The 23,049-nt window shown below is 41.8% G+C and overlaps 2 protein-coding genes across 3 annotated transcripts; both read left to right on the top strand.

Moving 5' to 3' along the window:
* Window positions 1-3,271: 3,271 nt before the first annotated feature.
* Window positions 3,272-8,578, top strand: FGG (fibrinogen gamma chain; the record flags this gene model as incomplete). Of its 2 annotated transcripts, XM_082482605.1 has the most annotated exons (10): window positions 3,272-3,346; window positions 3,438-3,482; window positions 3,915-4,098; window positions 4,206-4,299; window positions 5,258-5,388; window positions 6,052-6,185; window positions 6,322-6,506; window positions 7,259-7,536; window positions 7,869-8,038; window positions 8,404-8,578. In XM_082482605.1, 10 exons carry the CDS (start codon window positions 3,272-3,274, stop codon window positions 8,416-8,418), a joined length of 1,311 nt encoding a protein of 436 aa, XP_082338731.1. The 2 variants fall into 2 exon arrangements, with proteins under 2 accessions (XP_082338731.1, XP_082338730.1); XM_082482604.1 differs by lacking the exon at window positions 8,404-8,578 and having other exon boundaries at window positions 7,869-8,068.
* A 7,035-nt stretch (window positions 8,579-15,613) lies between these two features.
* FGA (fibrinogen alpha chain) lies at window positions 15,614-22,694 on the top strand (the record flags this gene model as incomplete). Its single annotated transcript, XM_082483140.1, has 6 exons — window positions 15,614-15,664; window positions 17,475-17,603; window positions 18,658-18,841; window positions 19,141-19,286; window positions 20,499-21,579; window positions 21,960-22,694. The coding sequence occupies 6 exons, from the start codon at window positions 15,614-15,616 to the stop codon at window positions 22,667-22,669; spliced, it is 2,301 nt and encodes a 766-aa protein (XP_082339266.1). The 3' UTR covers window positions 22,670-22,694.
* Between the last annotated feature and the right edge of the window lie 355 nt (window positions 22,695-23,049).

The raw sequence follows: 23,049 nt of genomic DNA, 5'->3' as shown, positions 1-23,049 counted from the left end.
CCTGTTTCTCATCCTAATTAGCACTCACTCATTGATTGACCTAACGAAGGGGATTTTGCCCATTAATCTGTACAGCTTATTAGTAGTATAAGCAGAGTAATGCATATGGGTGATGAATTGCAAAGCGAAGTAGGCAATTTGTAAAATATTTACTGTTTGGGCTTTTTCAAAATTTATTTCTGGTATTTATTTTTACATATGAAAATTAACTTCTGGAACATCTGAAAAAAAAAAAAAGCAAAAAGCAAGTTCAAGTCAAGTCCACTGAATACTTTCAATTAAAACAATAATAAAACCCCCATTGGAAATGTTAAAATGGATCACTAAAGCATTTCTGAAATGTTGTAGACTGATTTTTCAAGTTAGATTCTTAAGGCATGTCAGTATGAGTTGTAAGTTTAAAAACCAACTGTTTTTTCCGAGACAGCAGTAAGAATACTCTGATATTCAGGAACTAATTTACAAACACAAGCATATTTGTTCTCATTTGTATTTCTGAGGGAAGATTTACTATGAATAATGGGAAGGTGTTGGATAGTCTCCCAGGGGCTGTTTGACAAAAATACTAACCAAAATTGAGTTGAAGCAGGCCCTTTTAAGCAAATAATGATTCAACTTTACTATCTACTCAAACATAAACTGCAAGAAAAAAGTAAACTGACTTTAAGAACACTTCCTTCTGCCTGTGCTACACAAATCGTTCCTCATTTGTTACCAAATCAACAAACAGGCTTACTGGAAAGAAAAACCTGGCCAGAAAATCAACACAGTCAACTCATGTTGGACACGTCTCAGGGTACAACTAGGTCTCTACCACATTTGTTTGGTAAATGGGTCAGCTGTTTTGCAGCCAGGACCAACCGAGACAAATGGTATGTAAGGGAGGAAAACTACTACATAGCCATTCCCCGGAGAATACATGTTGTTTTCAACTGAATGAAAAGCAGGAATAAGTTATTTCTAAGTCATGCAAGGTGAAACCACAGAAGAAAAGAGAAGGAAGCAAAGATATAAGAGGATTAATTATTCAAGGCTAAATCATGACTGTGTAATCAGTAATGCAAACAAAAAAAAATTGTGGCTTTTGAAAATATTTACATCTTCTGCTAAGAAGTACAAGAGGTTGCACCCAGAAATACAAGTAGGCAACACTTCTTAATGCAGTGTACAGATATTTGGTAATCATCAAAGCGATGTTTAATATCGTTTCCTTCATGAATGTAAATCTATACGGTGATAATTTTGTGTTATCGCTGTTAACTCTGAAAAGTTTCAAACCTACATGTACAACAGTGATAAAAGGGAAGAGTATGTTCTTTACTCTGTTAAAGGATGAGGGATACCTGGGTTCTGCTACGTGGTTCACCTGTCGTGTCATGAACATTACGTGCCCATCTGCACTCTTGAGCGTACATCTGTGGTTAAAGCTGGGACAGTTATTTTAACAAAGTTCATACCAGCAACCTACTCACGCTCTATAATCGTATCTAAGGGAACCCTGGTGGTGCATAGCCACTGAAATTGTACCTCCAGGATCCTCTGGACCTCATGTCATGACCTGCAGCCAGTGAGGCAGCAAAGCAAGCTCAAGCAATGTGTGAGCAGCAGTGGCAAGGAGATTCACTGGTAGTTTCCTGAGTCCATGTTAACAGCACTAATGAAGCAATACTAGAAAACACAAGAGCAGGTAGACTTTTACCCAGTTTTATTTACTTTATTTTCACTCTTTAGGAAACAGAACTAACCATGTAAAAGGTGGAGCCCTGTCCTATTTGTGTCAGTAAGGACAACAGGAGCACATGAATCTTGAAGGTAATTAATGCCAGAACTGGAAGGGTATATGTCTAGCATTGGTCATCCTTTGGAAAGGACTTTTGGCAGCCTGTCAGCTAACTCACCGGTCATCAATACAGGTACTGGAAAGCTGACTCTCCCATAAACAGTGCTTCAGCTTCACATAAGTGTCCCATAAATTTGATTGTTAACATCAGAAATGCTCAGATTTCCTTCTGGCAATATGTGGCTGGATCCTTGAACATGATGGGAACCTCCTGGTTGACCAGATGTGACCAGATGAAAGGATGTCATATATACAGGTCAGGAACTCTCCATGTGTCAGGCATAATCATATCTAATTTTGCAATCATATAATATCTAGCTTCTATAGAGTCCTTTTGTCCATGGACTTTAAATACATATTAAGCAAAGTTGAAACATGCTGTACAGAGGTGAAGTCATTTGGCTGAAATCACAAAGCAGACCCCAGTAACAACAGATCTAGCAGTGAGCCCCAGTCCCACCATTCTTTTCATCATTTGGTCAAAGGTATTGAAGTCAAAAGCCTCATTCAACATTGTCCCATCACACGGGATATTGTACAGACACAAAAGCAGGCTTTCTCTGGAGAAGGCACAGCACAAAGATCAGGTGCAGGTCATGAGTAGAAAGCTATTAACGCTATTAATACAGATAGTAAGCAGAAACACATACATAAAATAATTTGGCTGGGGTAAAGCACCTAGCAGAAGAGGGAGCTTGTCACCAGTCTTGTAGAGTTAATTGAATTAGGTAGATACTGACAACCTTAGTTCCCCAGCAAGGAAGCTTTGATCAAAATCATTCAAATGGACTCCTCGAGTTGAAGGATAGGGAGGATTCATGCTTTCATCGCCTGTGAGAGATACCACAGGCTTCTTTTCCAGATAGGCCACTGCCCAACGTGACTCTTTCTCTGCCTCAGTTTGTCATATGCAGAAGAGGGAGAATGAGGTCCATTCTCTTTGCAAAGCACACTGAGATCTGAGGCAGGAAAGTGCTACATAACCACAAAATAGTATTTATTGTTAGGCTGTTGGTAGTTGTTGTGCATAATTCAGATAGCTACTGTGGCTATTGCTTGTGTTGTTTGGGTGAAACTTCTGCCAGGCCTCATCCCGAAACCATATGTGAGTTTCCTTAACACTCGTGTTACTAGAAGGAGTGTCTCCATGCCTTGTCTCACCTTCCCTTCTCCCCTGAGACCTCCCGGCTGGAGCAGAGATCAAGCGGGTAAGTGGTAAGCAGGTTCTGAAAATGGGAGGAGTAGGAGATGTGTTCCAATTCTGGGAATCCACCTCGAACCCCTACCCCACCTCTTCCCGCCACCTCCCAGTTCCCGCCCCTAGCTTCAGCCTGCTCCCTTAAACCCCTGCCGCCCCGTGCTGGGTTGAACATTTTCGGCTGTTGACTGCAGGACCACACCGAGCAGTCAGCAGCACCCGGTGGGACAGACATGATGGTGCTGAGGTTAGGCAGCTGGGCTCCCCTGGGGCCTCTCCTCTCCCTCCTCTTTTCTACCGGCATGGCGGTAAGTGAAGAGACGGTGTTAGAAAACACCTGGGTGCGGAAAGCGCCGTTGGAGAAAATTCACTGAAAATGGTCTTCTTTCTTCTCTTCAGTACATTGCTACCAGAGAAAACTGCTGCATATTAGACGAACGATTTGTAAGTACCTGAACAATTTTATTTTATCTTGAGCCTAATTAAAGCTTTCTTATGCTGATTATTAGCTACCGTTATCACTTGATCCTTATTGTTATTTTCGATACTTATTAAAAGCACTGTGCTTAAACCCGTTATTTATTAATAGCGGTATACACTTGGTAAAAATGTACGGGAGGCTGCACTGTTGATGAAAACACATATCCAGAAGACGCTACAAGTAATAGTGTGCACTGTTTTCTTGCTATGTATGCGCACAGCGTGAAAGTAAACTGCCTCTGTAAATTCAAATAGAGCAGACAAAGTGGCGAATGCCTGCCCTTTTTCTATCCGCAATCGTTTGTATAAGCGGTGCCTGAAAGTTCCCCTGCCCAAATATCTGCTCTCCTTGCTTTGCTCCCCAAACATTGCCAATTGTTGTTCTTTCGTCTTTAGGGTAGCTACTGCCCGACAACCTGTGGCATTGCAGACTTCTTTAATAAATATCACCTCACTATGGATAATGAACTGCAGGAAATGGAGAGAATTTTGCGGCAAATTACTAACTCCACGGTAACAGCAGAACATTTGATTCAACACATCCAAAGCCTCTATCCTCCAGAGAAGCAGAAACTACCAAGTGAGAATATAAAAATAACTACACAGCTGAAAAATATAATTTATGTAGTTTCCTTGTTTTTTAATTTGCCTAATTGCAACAATTTTATACCTTTGTCTCTTTTACAGATTCAATCGATGATTTTACTCAGAAGTCCAAGAAAATCATTGAAGAAATAATCAGATATGAAAACACTATTTTGTCTCATGAAAGTACTATACAGTAAGTATGTTCCACCTTTTATATCACTTGGCAATCCAGATTGTTTTCTTTCTGTTCTTTTATCAAGTGCAGCTCAGGCTCCCTTAGAAAGGTGTTTTGCGCTTACGTGGACCATTGTGCCCACACTGTCATTAGTAGCTGCCTAGCAAGACACAGAAGGGTCATGAGGATCTGGTATTGCATTCTCTGCTCATCTGCATAAGCCATTAATTGTGCAAGAAGCGCAAGATAAGAATGTCAGGAAGCACGGCGATATTTTATTTATGTTTCTTTTGCTCTGACAGCTACTCCTAATTTTTTTTCATGACCTTTGGAGGTTTTATTAATATGAGTTTGTGCTATAATGCAGAGCATGTGAAGTATTTGTACAATCATTCACTCTGGCTAATTTTACTGCATATATCCATGAAAATTAGCTCAGTTACATTGAGATAAGTCATAAGTAACTATGAACAATGGTAGTCTTTTGTAATTTGATGTTGAAAATAAAATTGAAAACATCATTAACTTTTCTAGATCTTAAGGATATGGTTTTTGACCTGAATGTAGAAAAATCTCCACTTCTATAATGTTATATTGAAGACGATTTAGGCATTCTGATACTTGCAGCAGTTTATTTACTGCATTTATGTTTTACAAATGCATCCATAATTAAAAAGTAATAATTTATCATTTACTTCAGGAGAACAAAGGAAAACTTTCCATAGACTTATATTCATACATTAATTGCTGTTTCAATTTTGCTGGTTAGAGTCAAGTTCTGCATAAGATTTGGTACGTGCTTTCTCATTTTGTCTAGTTTCCTTACCTTTAAATATCAGTGCTAATAGAGGCAGCCCCTTTCACAGAGGTGCATGTAACAGCATGCTACAGAGGTGAGGCACGTGTGCAGGGAAATGTGCGTTACATACTCCGAAACAGCTGAAACAACAAGCCATTTTTATGTCTCTCTGTGCAGACAGTTGACAGATACGCATATATTGAACAGCAACAGGATCACACAGCTGAAACAGAAGATTGCCCAGCTGGAGGCACACTGTCAGGAGCCATGTAGAGACAAAGCTGAAATACAGGAGACAACTGGAAGAGGTGCACAAAATGCTTATTGTCGGGTGGAGGGTTAAATCAGTTACAAGTATCGCCAGTTGGCATCACAGCAAGGAGTTATTTGTAATCTTACGGGCCATAGATTCCTGCAAAGGTATATAAGATTGCAAGTTATGAAACCAGTGCTCGGATCAATATAAGCGCTAGGTAGATGCTCTGCAAACAGACCATTCAGATGGAACAGAGGTCTCACTTGGTCCTTTGGCCTTTTTGGCCAAAATATCATTATCCCAAAATGTATGCTAAACGTGAGGGACAGGAATAGAGTTTCTATTGACATAAGACAAACAGAAGGTAATTCATTATCATGTTTCTACTGAGTCACCTGAAAAAAATTAATTATTCCATTAGCTCCAAAAGTGCCATTTGTGTTGCTGTAAAAATTAATGCAATAACTGTACTTTACGTTTAAATTGCTTAAACTGTATGTGAGACTAAATTCCTCCTCATCTTATATGAGTCCTGTGAACTTTGGTAGGATTTTATGGCAATGACATTAAAGTATGTGGATTAAATAGCTAATGTTGCAACAATGACATTTAGATGAATTATATTTCTTGCACTAAGAAAGTTACAATATCAGATAAATCTGAGGATAGAACTGCAGCTAGATTAACAACGATCCTCTAAATATCTTTACTTCAGATTGCCAAGACGTTGCAAATAAAGGTGCCAGAAAAAGTGGTCTTTACTTTATCAAGCCTCAAAAAGCCAAGCAGTCATTCCTAGTCTACTGTGAGATTGACTCGTATGGCAACGGCTGGACAGTATTACAGAGGGTATGCCACTTACGTATTATTACCATAAGCAAGCTTATTCCATCAGCACTGTTTTTATTTACCTACATAAGATATATAACTTTTTAATTGAGGTTTTTGGGTTTGGTTTTGTGGTTTGTTTTTTTTTTTTCCCCAGAGACTGGATGGGAGTGAAGACTTCAGGAAAAGTTGGATTCAGTATAAGGAAGGATTTGGACATCTGTCTCCAGATGACACCACTGAGTTCTGGCTGGGCAATGAAAAGATTCATTTAATAACTACGCAGTCCACTCTGCCATACACCTTACGAATAGAACTGGAGGACTGGAGTGGCAAAAAAGGGTACTTGCTCACGATGCTTTTCAAAATGACAGCTTAACACCTACTGCTTCCACTGCTGTGTCAGTTTGTACAGCTCTCTGAAAAAATGATGAGCCCTTAAACCTACTAACATGCATTGGACACTGCATTGGCACCATGTGTGACTTGCTGCCAGGCACATGTGTGTGTCTGAAGGCCACATGCTGGCAATGGCAACCCTAGTTTCTTTGGCAGAAGGAATCTGTTTCTGCTCTTCAAGTTTCCTCACATCTGATGCATCTTGTGGACTAGATGATCGTTGTAGGTCCTTTCCAACCGAACTATTCTATTCTATTCTATTCTATTCTATTCTATTCTATTCTATTCTATTCTATTCTATTCTAATGTATTCCATTCTCCAGGAGGGCTGACTATCCTTGCTATTTCTTGAGACATCTGCTCCTTCCTTCTGCCAAGAATTTGCTCGTCACCTAAGTAAGCCTAAGCATTATGAACCTGGGAGATATATATATATATATATATATATGTTTATATAGTGTATATCTTTCATACATCACTTAAGACTAGTAGTCAGGAAGCATGTCTGATGCTGGAGCACAAAAATTGGTTGGATATACGTCACTGAACTGAGGCACACAATTATGCAAAACCAATTCCTTTTCAAATGCTAGGGTGCCATAAATGCCTTTTCTGCAGTGCTAACACCTATTTTTCATTTGTGCATGTACTGGGAATGCAGCATGCTCACATTCACCGTTATCCTTTATTAACAGCACTGCTGACTATGCTGTATTCAAAGTGGGAAGTGAACAAGACAAGTATAGACTGACTTATGCCTACTTTATCGGTGGTGAAGCCGGGGATGCCTTTGATGGCTTTGATTTTGGAGACGATCCCAGTGACAAATCCTTTACCTCTCACAATGGCATGCGGTTCAGTACCTATGACAACGACAATGATAACTTTGCTGGCAACTGTGCTGAGCAAGATGGATCTGGATGGTGGATGAATAGATGTCATGCTGGCCACCTCAATGGCAAATATTACATAGGTAAAGTATCTTCTAAATACCTATAACCCAGGACACCATGTTTTAGTGACAAAGAAAAATGGGTCACTTTCATTGAGTATGTTTTGCCATCTGGATTTCCCAAAGCTGGCATAGTGCATTCTTTGCAATAACTTTTAACGCCAGCAGTAGGAAGTTAGGGCTGCTCTCCAGCTCCACTCTCGAGAGAGGCAAACTAGGGGAAGAAGGGCAGTGAACGGGGCCTGTTAGCATGCCCAGGGATGCCATGGAGGTGTTAGTACCAGAAAAATGTACGGGCATATTAACTATTTCAGAAAGCAACTAATTGTTTTGCTCCAACTGATGTTTTTAAGATGGTGTGTACACATCGAAAGATGCTGGTCCAACTGGATATGACAATGGCATCATTTGGGCGACCTGGCGTGACCGGTGGTACTCCATGAAGAAAAGTGCAATGAAGATCATCCCATTCAACAGACTGTCAGTAGATGGACAGCAGCACAACTTAGGCAACACCAAACAGGTTCGACCTCAGGGCCGAGGAGATATTTAAAATGACAACAGAACATAGTTATCATTTCAAACACTGAGCAAGGACAGCTGATGTGTTAAGCCCACTGCATCTTAGAGAAGTTAGCTTCGTTTACCATTTTGTCACAGAAATATTTGTACTTTGATTTTAGTATACCTTCCACATTACTGTTTCTTTTAACAGATAGATAAATATAGTCTCGTTATCAGAAATAATCCCTTGCCTTCATGTGTTTTAAATGCTACATTTTTAGTTTCCAACTAGTACAACTTATGCATAAACACTATCAACATGTCATCATAGCCTTATGTACTTCTTTCTTTAGAACATTAAAATGCTCTCTTTTTCTGTTGTAGGTTGGAGACTCGTAAAGGGACAATTTCACAAAGACTGGTCTGAAAAGGGAAAACAAATCTTTTGTATCTTAGATACTGAACTTACCTAACGTTACACAGTTTGGTTTTGACGATAAAACACCACCGACTGTAAAATGCCCAAGCCGTTCTTACCTCTGTAGGTGGTTATTTTTTTCTGTACAAATTCTCAATAAATTTTTGATTATTACAAAAAATCTGGACTTGTTATCTGTGCTGCACTGTTGTCCAAACAAAACAAAGTAAACTTTATGATGGTTGGAAGGTTACTTTGATCCAACCTGTTTGATTCAGTCATTCCTGAATTGCATGCCAGTAGTTTCTGCTCTTTGTTTAGAGGCAAGTGTTGGAGCTATTTCTCCATAAAATGCAGCTTGTTTCCAAAGGTTTTCATTCTGTTTTCTGATGAAATTGATTTGTGACATAGATCAAAGTACATAGCAACTTGAAAGAGGCCTAGTTTACTGCTGAAGGCTACTTAACTGAGCTTACCACAAAGTAATGAATACATTTTCCATCAGGATGTGTTAGGAAGCATACCATCCACGACCAGGAACAGATATTTTACTCCAGAGCATACATATTAACAAGTTTCTCAAATATTATTCAGAATAAAAGTTTCATTTGCTATATAGTACATAGAATTATAGAATCATAGAATGGTTAGAGTTGGAAGGGACCTTAAAGCTCACCTAGTTCCAACCCCCCTGCCATGGGCAGGGACACCTCCCACTAGACCAGGTTGCTCAAAGCCCCATCCAGCCTGGCCTTGGACACTTTTAGGGATGGGGCCTCCACAAATTCCCTGGGTAATTTGTTCCAGTGCCTCACCACCCTCACAGTAAATAATTTCTTCCTAATATCTATTCTAAATATACCCTCTTTCAGTTTAAAACTGTTCCCCCTTGTCCTATCACTACACTCCCTAATAAAGAGCCCCTCCCCATCTTTCCTGTAGCCCCTTTAAGTACTAGAAAGGGCTCTAAGTTCTCCCTGGAGCCTTTTCTCTCAGCCTGTCTTCATAGGAGAGGTGCTCCAGTCCTCTGATCATCTTTGTGGCCCTCCTCTGGACTCGCTCCAACAGGTCCATGTCCTTCTTGTGTTGGGGACTCCAGAGCTGGATGCAGTACTCCAGGTGGGGTCTCAAGAGAGTGGAGTAGAGGAGCAGAATCACCTCCCTTTACCTGCTGGACATGTTTGGTTTTTTTTGATGCAGCCCAGGATGCAGTTGGCTTTTTGGGTAGCATTATACTGTACAACCATTATTCCTGAATACTGCCTTTTTATTCATAAATATTTAAAAATTAATCTAATGTATCTAGTGCAATTATCTAACCCCCCAAAATGTTAAAATTTACAGCAGAAATTCATGGTGTTTTACTTACATTTTATTTTTCTAGATCTGGTAATAATTTTGCATGTGATCCACATAAGCAAACTCACAGCACAGATCAAGAACAGCAAAGAGTTTGTGATGCAGTCTGAATGTACTCAGAATATCTAATGAGTGCATTTGAGGGGTGCATTAGCAAATCAAATTAGGTTTATGCATAAAGTGATCAACAAAAAATACACTCAGAGCTAAAATATGTATCTCTACCTCTACTTCTATCTCTACCTCTACTTCTCTCTCTCTCTCTCTCTGCCTCTGCCTCTGTCTCTGTCTTTATATCTATCTCAATTTGATATATTAAGAAGTGAAATATGAAGTGTATCCTGGTCTTTATTTTTAGCTACTAGTGAGTGGCCAGAAGTTCACCTGGTATTTCTGAATAGCACATTCAAATGCTTTATTTTAAAGACAAGGACACAGTACACTTAGTAAGGCAGATCTTAAAGGCAGTTTATGCCGCCTCAACACTTTTCCAGTTTTAGTGCTCAGGTGTCTGGCGAGGATGCTGCTGAGCCTCTTTGCCTGGATCTGAGTCTCCACAGCACGATAAGCTGCTGTACCCCTGGCACTTTTACTGAGGTTGTTTTGACTTAGTTCAAGTTTTACCCTTGGGCCAAAATCTAAGACAAAGGCAGGTTTCTCAGGAGTAGGTGAGAAGAAGCCATCGTTGGCATAGGGTCAGCGTGGGGTTGTCAGCTGTTTGGGATGAGGGACAACCCCTCCACACCCAGCACCCACTGGTATATTTGCACGGCTCTGCTGCACCCGTGCAAGCAGCCACGCTGTGTGGCTCACCACCAGCCTCGACACCCAATTCCTCACCAAGCAAAGCAGTTTTCCTGAACGTTTTGTGCCGTGAGGCCTCTCCCGTGGTTCCTTGTAGCTGAAGCAGTACGTGTAGAGAGGCCTGGGGGAAGGACGTGAGCTGAGGGTTGGCAAACCTTGTCTGATCCTGGTTCTGCAAACAGCCACTTGAGTGGCATTGGCCAAATCCCTTCCACTTTCTGTTTTCAGTTTATCCCACCCATGACATGACTTTAAGCTTGTTATTATTTATACATTTGCAACACAGAATTAAAAAATATTCCTTTCCCCTCTGTCACTGACTTCTGTATCCACACTCTGCTACGTCTGAACTGTGATTTGCCTCTCCCGGTTTAGCTTTTGGCCGCAATGATTTATTTGATGACAATCTGCTGTAACTACCCATAGTTCACTGGTTTGAGCTGGCATTTTATGGGTTGCTCACCAGAACTAAGATTGGCTTATTCTTCCAGTTGATTTGTTGATTGGTGTCTGAAATTTTCACAAATCATTTTAACCTCTTTGGAGAGGACCGTCTGTTCCAGTGGTCAGGAGGGTCAGAGCTATCGAATCTGAGAAGCCTGATCTTTCAAAGAAGTCCTATGCCAGAGTTCATCAGGGAGTCTGCAGGATCCCAGCCCACAGTTATAGTCTCTGGGCCCTGAAAGAAGACTGGCGAGACTCATGCCTTTTGCGGCTCCTTTCTACTGTTTCCAACCCTCTGACTATCCGAAAGGGGCCTGAACAGATCTCCTATTTCTTCTGACTCTTAGAGAGAGAATGATATTCTCAGTATTATTTTCTGCAAGCAAATAGATTGCAACTTGCCTTAATGCCCCTATGTCCTGGTTGCCTGGTTGCCTTGTCCTGGTTACCCTATTTTGCATACTGAGAGGTCATATTTCTCTTGTCTAAATCAGTCTTTATCATACGTGACCCTCAGATCATAGCCTGTAGCGAAACTCGTCTGTATTTAGGCAAGCCTGTGCCCCTCTGAGTTTATAAAAGTTCATTATATGACTTGGTGACTACAACAAGTAGTCACCAAGCCTTTCTTTCATACCTCGTGCTTGCAGTCACTCTTCCAAAGACCACTGTAGCACAAAACAGAGGAATCGGGAACAGAAATACTTTATCTTTTGCATGCTCACTCCAAAGCAAAAAGCCAAACCAAACCAAACCAAAACCAAAACTGAAAAAGTGGACAAGGAAGGGATAGAGGTAGAATAAAGGTGCGCAGACTGGAGGGTCTCAGTTCCTGGGACATTTCATGGGGAAAAAGTGGGACCAGATGCTGGGACCGGCTAGTAATGAATTCAGAAGAGTTAAGTAGTCCAAGGAGCACATGAAAAGAAAGTGGAGTGGAGAGTTGGGGCTGAAGGAGGATGGACTCTCAGCCAAGGTATCCAGAGGAGGGACATGAATAAGCAGGCTAGAGGAGACGAAGGCATCGCTTGGAAACTGGTGGCAGGGAGGGGTGGTAAGGCAGGAGACAGGGGTAGTGCTGAGCAAACAAGGGCTGGCTCACATCTAGGGCACACAAACCACAGTTAAATCCCAGACTCCTCGACTATTACTGTGGCAACCTGCCAAGAGCAGGGCAGCTGGAGTAGTGAGCTGCACTTCTGTCCTTTGATCATGAATTAAAGTTAAATCCAAAGTTTATCTAGCTCTTGGCCTTTAGCCTTCCAAACAAACACAGGGAGAAGTGACTGGATGATTGCGACATGAAAGCAAAGGTACGGGCTAAAGGTCAGGCCCCGATTCAGCCCTCCACTGGGAAGCCTGAGGAGCTCCTCCTTCACCCCAGCTTTACCCAGCAATCCCCTCCGCATGAAGCAGGAAACCCCTTGTAGCTTACCTAATGTTTATGATTGTTTATCGGCTTTTACCAGTCCCTCTAGCCTTGGCGGTCGAGTTTTACTTGGACCAAAGCTTACGTTTTCTGCATTTGAAGGTCACCAGAGAGCTGCGCCCTCCATCAGCATCAGAGGAGGCCTGGCACATGCTACTGCTGTGTCCAGTGTTACACTGGTTGCTGGTACCCGGGACACCATCTAGCAAATTGTCACATCCTCTGTCAGCATGGTTGAGAAGGCAGAAATTCTTCTGCTTGATGTGCTCTGACTATTCTTGCTTTTTAAGGCCTATTAAATTACAAAAATAACGTTCAGAGATTATTGAAGATCACAAAATCATGCTCTTACAAATTGGGAAAAACCAGAACTAGGGTAACATCACATCATGTCTGAATTATGACGGATGCTTTAGTTTTTGCACAGGTTGCAATGCACATAGTGAGTAAGACCAGGTGGGGCACAGTTGTCTCTTACTTACAGCTGACGCACTGCAGAACTTGGTACTATTCGTGGTCTCATCACCTGGTTCCTGTGGGACCAGAGGTAAGACACTCAGGTGTCTCAGAGCTGGCTGCTGGATGTTCCTCCTGAGCCCCGGTGCAGGCACAGAGCTACAGCTGCAGTCAGCGGGATCTGTACATAAGGTGTGCTCTGAAGATTCAGACTATCAAAATGAATCCCCCAAATTAATAACTAAGTTTTGACTTAACCTTCTCACCTGGCTTCTGCAGCTGTGAGAAGGGGAAAGTTGTGCCCAGGGAATGAATGTTTGTAAAGTACTGGGGCAGCTGAGCGTTGAGCACCATAGGAAAATCCTTGAAGCTTTAAACAGTCTGCAGAGCATCATTATACAATGAAAAGAGTGTACAGCTCTGGGCAGGCGCTTGCCTGCGGAGCACCAGCCATGCTCAGCGTGAGGAGGAAGGGGTTTGGTGGAAGAAACTTCACACGTGATCCCGGGGTAAAGCACAGTCCATGAGTGTACGCACAAGGAGAGCACACAAAACCTGTAACAGCAATTCTTGTGTTCCTGAGCATGGAGGTCCTAAGGTTGTGATCTTGAAGCAGAGTTATGTATCTATTGTGGAGGCTAAACTAGAGCTTGTTCGTTTGAGTGGGAGACTACCGTAGATTTGGGATGAAGCCCATTTTACTCGGTTCTGTAAAATAATTAATCCTAATCCTGCAAGACCTCCTCTCATTGTGGTCTTTCCCTCCTTTAAGCATGTTATAATCCTCTGAGATTTTTATAATTCTTTCACAGAACTGCCACAACAGAGTGAACAAAACTGTGTAGGACTTGGAGTGGGGAAGCATCACCAATCTTACCTCTGCTGAAGCTGGTAGCTGAGCATTTTGGTATTTAAGTGTATTTATTATCTGCTTTGAGTTCAGGAGCTGCCTTACGGACATTTATCAACCAAACAACACAGCCACGGCTGGCTGATCCTCAAACTGAGCAAAGGTAATATGGGGTCTGTTTGGACATTTGTTGCTGAAGTGAGTTGGGCTGTCCTTTGCTGAAATCAGAAGAGATTTGTTGCATCATAATATTACTGGCACTGCATGGGATGCAACAGAAAACTTTACAAAGCCTGTTGCAGGGAATTGAACTAAACAAAACATCTTGTTTCAGAATGTGCACAGATAAAATAAGATTAAGCCTTAAATATAATAGAAATCCTTTATCACGCAAAACCAGATCCTGGTGGCATAGGCGTTAATCACTGTAGCACCATCTTGCTGAGCTCTTCTGCTACCTGAGGATATGACTCCCTGTTAGTGATATTGGTATACATTAAGTCAGGTTTAAGAGGGTTTTGCAAGATAAGAGAAGCATGAAATGCAAGGCCCGAAATGGGAGGAAAGACTCCAGTTCAACTGCAGTGAACCTTACTTGGAGAGGGTTCGAGACTCCTGAAGGCAGAAAACAAGAGGGAAAGCAGAGGAAGGGAGGATAAGACAAAACTTGGAATTGCTGCTGGAATGGATCCAAAGCTCAAATCAGCTATTTTTAATTAAATATGTTGTAAAATGCCAGAGTCAAGCTTAAACACGTCCCACTAAAGCAGAATATAAGATGTTGCAACCTATAGATGATGGAGTTCTGTGAATGTCATGTGGTTTTAAAAAGCCAAGAGAGAATTTTGTTTTTTCAACTGATTAGGCACACGTTTGCTCAAGCAAGGGTTTTCTTGATCATTCCTGCTCGCTGCAGTAGCAACTTTCGAGGCGGGCAGCATCTCTCATATCTGATAGCCATGTACAACTCTCCCCAGTAACAGTAGGGCTTGTTATTGAGGTCAGAGCAGCAGCACATTATCACCAATTGCCACACAGAAACTATACCCATAACACAAACATTTAAGGAGACATAACTCCTTAGGAAGATTGATTACACTCAACATCTGTTCTGGGACATTTTCAAGTACCACTTTACTGCGCTCTTCATAAATATGTGTTCATTTCAAACAAATCCTACTTGATAAAAAATTATAGTGTACCATTTATGTAAGAGACAGCATAATGTTAAACACATGATGCATTATGCAAATACTAGCGAGGTCCAGCTGTAAGAACTGATGTAAACTGGGCTCTGCCCTCCTCAGGAATTAATTTCACATGGTCACAGGTAGACTGTATCAACCTTTCTTGGACTAGTACTTGCTTTGGAAAGGCCAGTGGATTTCACAGCAGTGGAACACGGTCACACAGAAAGGGCAAACCAATGACTTCCTTTTTCAAATATCTCCTCTTTGGGTATGCTGGCCAAACGCCCATTGCACAGAGTGTGTGTCTTCCAGCAGGTAAGCATTGCCGGATCCCGCTAGGTCCTGCACACTTCTGAGTTGAACGTCCAGTTACGAGAAACTAAGCTTTAGATGGATTTTTTCCTGGAATGCATGGTGTTGCCCGCATGTTGGTGGTGTACAAACTTATCTGGAACAAATAACATCAGAAACTTGTGCAAGAGGTCTTAAGTAATCACCTAAGGGGGAGGGGAGCATTTGGCATGTTTTATCTCCAAACAGAAGAGAGCATAATGATTAATCTCAGCTTCGCATTAAGGTTTAAATTGCACCAAAACACCGGTGAAGAACATCCTTTCAGAGTTCTGCTCGCTCTTCTCCTGAAGATGATATCAATGAGGATCCTCTGTGTGTTGCTGTGCCTCAACTTAGCCTGGGTATGAGTTTGCTTACTTGATTCTTTTCATATCTTTCTGTTTTGAAGAGTAAGCATTTATTTAATGTTTATTCATTAGATATAGATACATTTTGGCTGTCACCTAGCTTGTAAAATTCAATGCACACACACATGCACAAGCTTACTGTAACCACTTCACTGCTGGACTTTCATCAGTAGTTCTTGAGTATCCAGCACTCTAGTTTTGCTTAATTCGTTTTTGCTGAATCTGCCTGGCTTCAGGAGCAGCAAAGCATATACTTTAACATGAATTCATAAATTCAGAGGTGATGCTGTAAGTCTTAAGCCTAACTGACTTGATGCTGGTGGCTCCAGACAGTTGGAAATTTTCATGTTTATTGGGGTGAATTCCACCCTCCTTTGGATGGTAATTCACCCGTGTTTTCCACCTACAAATGACACACAATACCTTTGTTATAAAATACCCATTAAACCCCAAGGATTCCTGTGGCAGCAACATTAGGTTAAACTAAGCTAAGTAAGAATCAATTTTTAATAAGGAAAGAGATAGGCTTGATTTTCAACTACGCTAATATAACCTTTTCTTTTCTCATTGAGGTCTGGGAACATAGTCTTGTGTTAGATACTTTATGTTTGTCTTTGTGACTGTTTTTTGATGAATGTGCATGTTTTAACAAATGACAGAAATTATAGGAAGCAGATGGGACAAACCAGAAGCAGTCGCATTGGAGCTGTCAATGCTGAAAGGGTACAGACCACCTAAAAGTAAAGGGGTTTTTGTTACTTTTAAGAGGTGCTTGGGCCAGATCCTCAGGATGGATCAAACCAGCGTGAATCTGCTGATTTTAGTAATGACATTCCACTTCCCCAGGGCTGAGGTTCTGGCCCTGAAGGCCAGAATTAGGAAAACTTTCTCTGCATCAGAATTAAGCATTAATCATAATAATAATTAATCATTAATATTTTCAAGCATTAATTATGCTGCTTGAAACGAACATAAGGTATGCAGAGGAATCCAGTCAGACTTAATTATATCTCAAGCCCTAAAACAGGGCTTTCTTTTATGAAAAATAATTATTTTCCAGTCTTTTATTAAGTGATAACACAGTAGGAATCCTTACAGTGTTTTGGCTTAGAATTAGTTTGTATATATGCACTTATTCTTCTCAGGTTTGAACAAAATCTCAGTATATTTATTTCTCTTCTTTGCATTAGCACAATGGAATCCAACATCTTTTTTTTTTTTCTTTTTACGATGTTATTAGCTTTCTTGCTCTTTATGCCAGGCAACACAGTGCTACAAGCTTGCAGTTAGCAACTGTGATTAAAATCAGAAACACTAATGGGAAAACTCTCTTCTTACATATCTTTAAGCCAGTTTTGTGTATATTGAAGGTGGTAGAATGGAAATAGAAATTTAGAAATGTTGCAGCAAATGGAAATAGAACATAGGATTTTTAAAGTATTTGCTTTAACTTAACCAGTTCCAACCTAATTTCAAATTAATTTTATATTTACACGCAGAACACAAGATTTCTGTGGAATGATATTATCATAATATATCCTGAGGATCACCAGCTGCCTACATAGCAGCATAAATTTTAGGAGATGAAAAGCTTTATTCTGACAAAGCAAACACAATCTTATCTTACAAGAAATGTCAGGAATAAAATCCTTGCGCTGTTCAGTGTGATGCTTTCCAGATGGCTGTAACTGCCACACATCAGCTGTGCCACCGAGTGTTTGAGGACATCAGCATTATATTTCTGTTGTCTTGGCAGCTGTATAGCTAATCTCAGCTTTGCTTTTCCCCTTTTTCCTCCTGGCAGGCACAAAATGGAGAGACTACCTTTGAAAAGGAGGGTGCAGGAGTGCGTGGTCCCAGAATTGTGGAGCACATGTCCCAGTCCACCTGCCAGTATGAGAAAAACTGGCCCATCTGTGCGGACGATGACTGGGTGAGCAATGAGCTCTGGGGGTGGACACGGGGTCCATCAGTAGGACACTCATGGACCTCAGCTGGACCACTGCGACGGGTGCCATGAAGCCAGCATGCGGTGGGGCTTTAGGTCTGAGGGAGGACAGGTAACATTTCACGCTGGGGGAGAGATCTCCTGTGGGAAAGAAAGAAAGAAGAAAATGAGGAGAAAGAAAGAAGGTGAAGGGAAGTTTGCAGGAGTGCAGAATCAGCAGAGTAAGTAAGTCGGGAAAAGAAAGATGAAATAAAAGGCAGCTAATCCTAGAAAAAATTAAAAAGGATTTCTTTTCAGAATTTTGATATTGCCACTTTTGGAATTGGTAAAAGAAAGGCAATAGAAAGAAAGATGTGCAACAAAGAAAAGAAAAAGCTAGAAATAACTTATACTTCACTAGTTACTTTTTACGAAGTCAGATGACAAAATGTTCAGGAATAGCCTCATGATGATTGACTGGATGTCTTTGTGTATAAACTGTTAATTTGTCTCTCTTGCCTCTTGCATCTCAGTCCATCTCTATGCTACATTTATTTGATGACGTCTTGGCAAAGAGCTTTAGTCTGTAAGAGCCTTAAACTTTTCTGAGGAAAATTTTGCCTAAATAAGTTGGCACCTAATATTCTTGCTCAAACTGGACAACAGACTTCTTACAGCAGCCCTTTGGGAAATAGGTATATATGTATGTCATAATTCACCCCTGAGGAGCAGAAGAGAGGGAAAATTAAGGGTTTACTCGTTCCTAGCATCCACTTTATGGCAGGTTTCTGAGGATGCGCTTCACTGATTCCATCACACCAGTGCCAGAGGCACAGCAGGTAAAGGATCAGCCCGCAGGTGGCTTGCTCTAAGTCACGAAAGTCCTTGGCAAAGTCGTTGGATGATTAGGACAGGACATCTAAAGAGAAATTGCAGAATCTTGCCCTGTTTTTTTTTTTTAATAACTTTTCAGTGTTGGCCAAAAGTCTGCAAATGTAGTGTTAAAATAAGGTTTATTTGTGAAGATTTTAAGACAATAATTGCCCTCTTCCAATTTTAGGGTATAAAATGTCCATCAGGCTGCAGAATGCAAGGACTGATTGATGAAACAGACCAGGATTATAATCACAGAATAGACAAAATCAGGAAGCTGCTTGCAGAAAATCAAAATAACTTTAAAAAATCCAATCGGATAATTGTGGAAACCATAAATGTACTAAAACCAGACCTGGACAGTGCTCAGCGTGAGTATCTCACACCCAGTTTTATTATCCGTTGCTGAATTTTTTTTTTTTTTTTTGCATAAGCAATATGTAGTGAAAATAGATGCTGCACTGAACCTTATCGTCAAGAGCCTGAATAAACATAGTAAAAAAAAACTCTTAACTGCTAACTAGTAAAAACTAATGCAATTTTTACCTGCTCAGTACTATGAGAAATATGTTCTTAATTACATGTTTTAATTGCATATTTTAAAATACGCTACTCTCTTAGGAAAGAAAATCACACGTGCGTAGATGACTGTGATGCATTTCTGTTTCAGAGACTGATGAGACTTATGGCCACGTGTCAGGGGAACTGAGGCGGAGAATTGTGACCTTAAAGCAGAGGGTTATCACTCAAGTGAACAGAATTAAAGCTCTGCAGAGCAGCATCCAGGAACAGGTGGTGGAAATGAAGCGCTTGGAGGTAGGTAGCTGCTATGTAATTTCTCTTCTTTCCGGGGCTTAGCTACAGAAAGAGTGTCTATCCATTATACCATACATGGTGAGCAGTGCTCCCTCTGGAAGAAGACATGATGCAACCCCCACAGGATCTGACTTGCTGAGGCAAATCCCCAAATGAGATGCTTTCTGTGCAGCTCTGTGGGAACCAGTCTTTCTTTCCTGTTCTGTGGGAACTATTGTGAGGTCAGGAGGACTCCTGGTCCCATCTAATACCCATGATTGGATATTAGGAAGAATTTTTTTACTGAAAGGGTCATCAGGCATTGGAACGCGTTACCCAGGGCAGTGGTGGAGTCCCCATCCCTGGAGGTGTTTAAGGGTTGTGTAGATATAGTGCTTAGGGACATGGTTTAGTGGTGGGTTGTCAGCGTTAGGTTAATGATTGGACTAGATGATCTTACGGGTCGTTTCCAATCTAGGAGATTCTGTGATTCTGTGATCTGCTGCTTCTGCTCTCAGACAGGAAGCAAGGACATTATATCTGCTGATAACTGGCTCTGTATGAGCCGTTTCTCCTCCTGTAAGGAGCTGCTGAGCAACTAGGATGAGGGGGATGCGCCCTGTTCTTCCCCAGTGCTGCCACTGCTGCCCACAGCCAGCGCTGGCATTAAAGCCCATGTTCCCAGGTTGCAGCCAGTTCTTTTGACAGTAACGCAAGGAAAAGTCCTGTCACAAACAGCGGTTTTGCTCAAAAGCCCATTTTTATCCCTGGATCAGAGATCTGGCTTTTTGGATCATTTGGGAAAGCAGTGGTAACCCCAGGATGGCAGGCCTAACAGCAGGGCCATGACAGGCTCTGGAACATGTCCAGTGTCTTCCCCACTCCTTGGAGGACCCATTTCTGCCCCGGTCTCCAGGGAATATGCCCATGTCTGCAGCACTCCCTCCAAACCCAGGAAGACACCCTATGCCCTGGGAATAAAGGGAGCAGAGATTAGGGACATGCTACAACGTACTTCTCCGTGGAGCTCATGCACACTGTGCTATTGCACATGCCGTATTTACAGTGGAAACAAACCCAGGAATGGTTTCAAAAGTGAGCTTTGGAAAAGCTCAGCTGTAGGTGGGAGGTACCAGGGCAGCTCCCACCTTCCCCCAGTCCAGTTAAAGGATACACTTGCTTGTGAAAGTCAGGAAAGCTCCCTAACCGGATTATTTTTCTCTGTTTATATAGGTGGACATTGATATTAAGATACGATCTTGCAAAGGAACCTGTGCTAAAAGTTTTGATTACCAGCTGGACAAAGAAAGCTACGACAACATCCAGAAGCAGCTTACCCAAGCCAACTCCATCAACTTGCACCCAGAGCTTCAAACAACCACCTTAAGCACACTGAAAATGAGGCCGCTTAAGGACTCGAATGTTCCTGACCATTTTAAGCATAAGCCTCTGCCTGAAATGCAAGCTCTGAACATAGTTAATAACATCAGGCAGATGCAAGCGGTATTAGAAAGGCCAGAAACAGACACAAACCCCTCCCGAGGTGACAGCTTGTACCCCGTGGCAGAATCGAGGGGGGATGGACCTTCACGCACCAGCAAATTAGTTACTCCTACCCATGGGAGAGAAACCCTTAGTCTGGGAGGCAAAACCTCTTCCACTGTCCGTAGATGTACCAAAACTACAACCACAAAGTTTGTCACTGGCCCCGATGGCCCTAGAGAAGAAGTAGTTGAAAAAATGGTATCTTCTGATGGCTCAGACTGCTCCTATTTACAAGGAGCAGGAAATGCTGGAGGGGAAGGGAGCGTTTACCATATTGGTGGGACAGATAGCTTCCACAAGCTAGAGACTTTGTTCCCCGAGCTAGAATCATTTTTTACCCCTGACTCTCCATCCACTGCTAGTAGGCCCCTTGGTGGATCTAGCAGCATTTCAACTAGCAGCCACACAACTGACACGGGCAGTAGTCACTTAGGTACTGGAGTATCCAGTCATTCAGGGGCTTATGGGGGGAAAGGCAAATTTACAGACTTAGGAGAGGAGGAAGAAGATGACTTTGGAGGACTTCACCTTCAGCCATCTGGATTCCCATCTGGCAGTGCAAGTCACTCCAAGACTGTAGTGACCAGCTCCTCTTCTAGTTTCAACAAGGGAGGCTCCACTTTCGAGACCAAATCACTAAAGACCCGTGAAATAACTGAGCAGCTAGGTGGGGTGCAACATGATCAGAGTGCAGAGGATATCCCAGACTTTCAGGCACGCAGCTTCAGACCGTCAGGAGTGAAGCAAAGGACAGCCAACACTGGGAAAGGTACACAGGCATCACAGAAGTAGCTATTGAGGGAGTGGAGCCAAACTCCGTCCATAACCAAACTGACACATTGGTGTTAGACACTGCAGTACAACAGTGTAATGATAAAATGCAAGCACTGTGTCTGTTTGTTGCCACCTCAGAAACAAAAAAGGAAAATATTTCATTAATACTCGGGTATTACATAGACTATTCACAGTTTAAGAAGTATGTAAAGTTTTCTTTTCTGAATTCTTTTTAACGTTGCCTGTCACTATACCTAGTGTAGTCCAAAACATGTTTAACAATTTTCCTCAGACTATTTGTACTTGGATTCCTCTGAACCTTTTATTAAATTTTGCTGATGACTCCTGTCAAACCAGATCAACTTTTTTTTTTAGACTGTGATGATATCCGCCAGAAACACACTTTTGGTGCCAAAAGTGGCATTTTCAAAATCAAGCCAGCGGGATCCAATAAGGTTTTGTCAGTTTATTGCGACCAAGACACCACTTTGGGAGGATGGCTATTGATCCAACAGAGAATGGATGGATCAGTGAATTTTAACCGCACCTGGCAAGACTACAAGAGAGGTTTCGGCAGCGTGGATGGCAGAGGGCGAGGAGAGTTCTGGCTGGGCAATGAGAATATACACTTGCTGACTCAGAATGACACTCTCCTTCGGGTAGAGTTAGAGGACTGGGATGGAAATGCTGTGTATGCAGAGTATGTCGTACAGGTAGGGTCTGAAGCCGAAGGGTACACCCTTGCTGTGTCCTCCTACGAGGGGACTGCCGGGGATGCGCTGATCGCCGGCTGGCTGGAGGAGGGCACCGAATACACGTCCCATGCCCAGATGCGGTTCAGCACCTTTGACCGGGACCAGGACCGCTGGGAGGAGAGCTGCGCAGAGATGTATGGGGGCGGCTGGTGGTACAACAGCTGCCAGGCGGCCAACCTCAATGGGATTTACTACCTGGGGGGCCACTACGACCCCAGGTACAACATTCCTTATGAGATCGAAAATGGCGTGGTCTGGCTGCCATTTAGAGCCTCTGACTATTCCCTCAAAACTGTTAGAATGAAAATCAGGCCCATAGAAACCCTGTAGAAAGACAGGCTTTTAATATATATGTTACAACTACAAGTTGAAAAGACTTTTTTTATATGTATGTGCATGGTGTACCTTTACCCTGTGAATTTGAAGGCAACTGGACACATCTGTGGCTTAAAAAATAAACACTGATTAATCATTAACAAAACAGTTCTTTCATCTTATTTATAACTGACAAACCTTTTCAAGGAAATATTGATTTTAAAACTCTTTATATATAAACTTTGTCTCTGTCTTTGACTATGTCTTTGTCTATGTCTATACGTCTATGTCTATGTCTTTGGCAGCTCACACCTTGAACTGGAGATAAAGATATTTATAATTTGAATTATTAACTTTGTTTGAGAGCGTTAAAGAAGTAAAAGAATTTAGAAGTA

Source organism: Vanellus vanellus (genome assembly GCF_965231255.1).
Source record: "Vanellus vanellus genome assembly, chromosome: 4".
NCBI classification, from domain to species: Eukaryota; Metazoa; Chordata; class Aves; order Charadriiformes; family Charadriidae; genus Vanellus; species Vanellus vanellus.
Note: the sequence above shows the minus strand (reverse complement) of the source record. Positions and strands in the feature narration are given on the sequence as shown.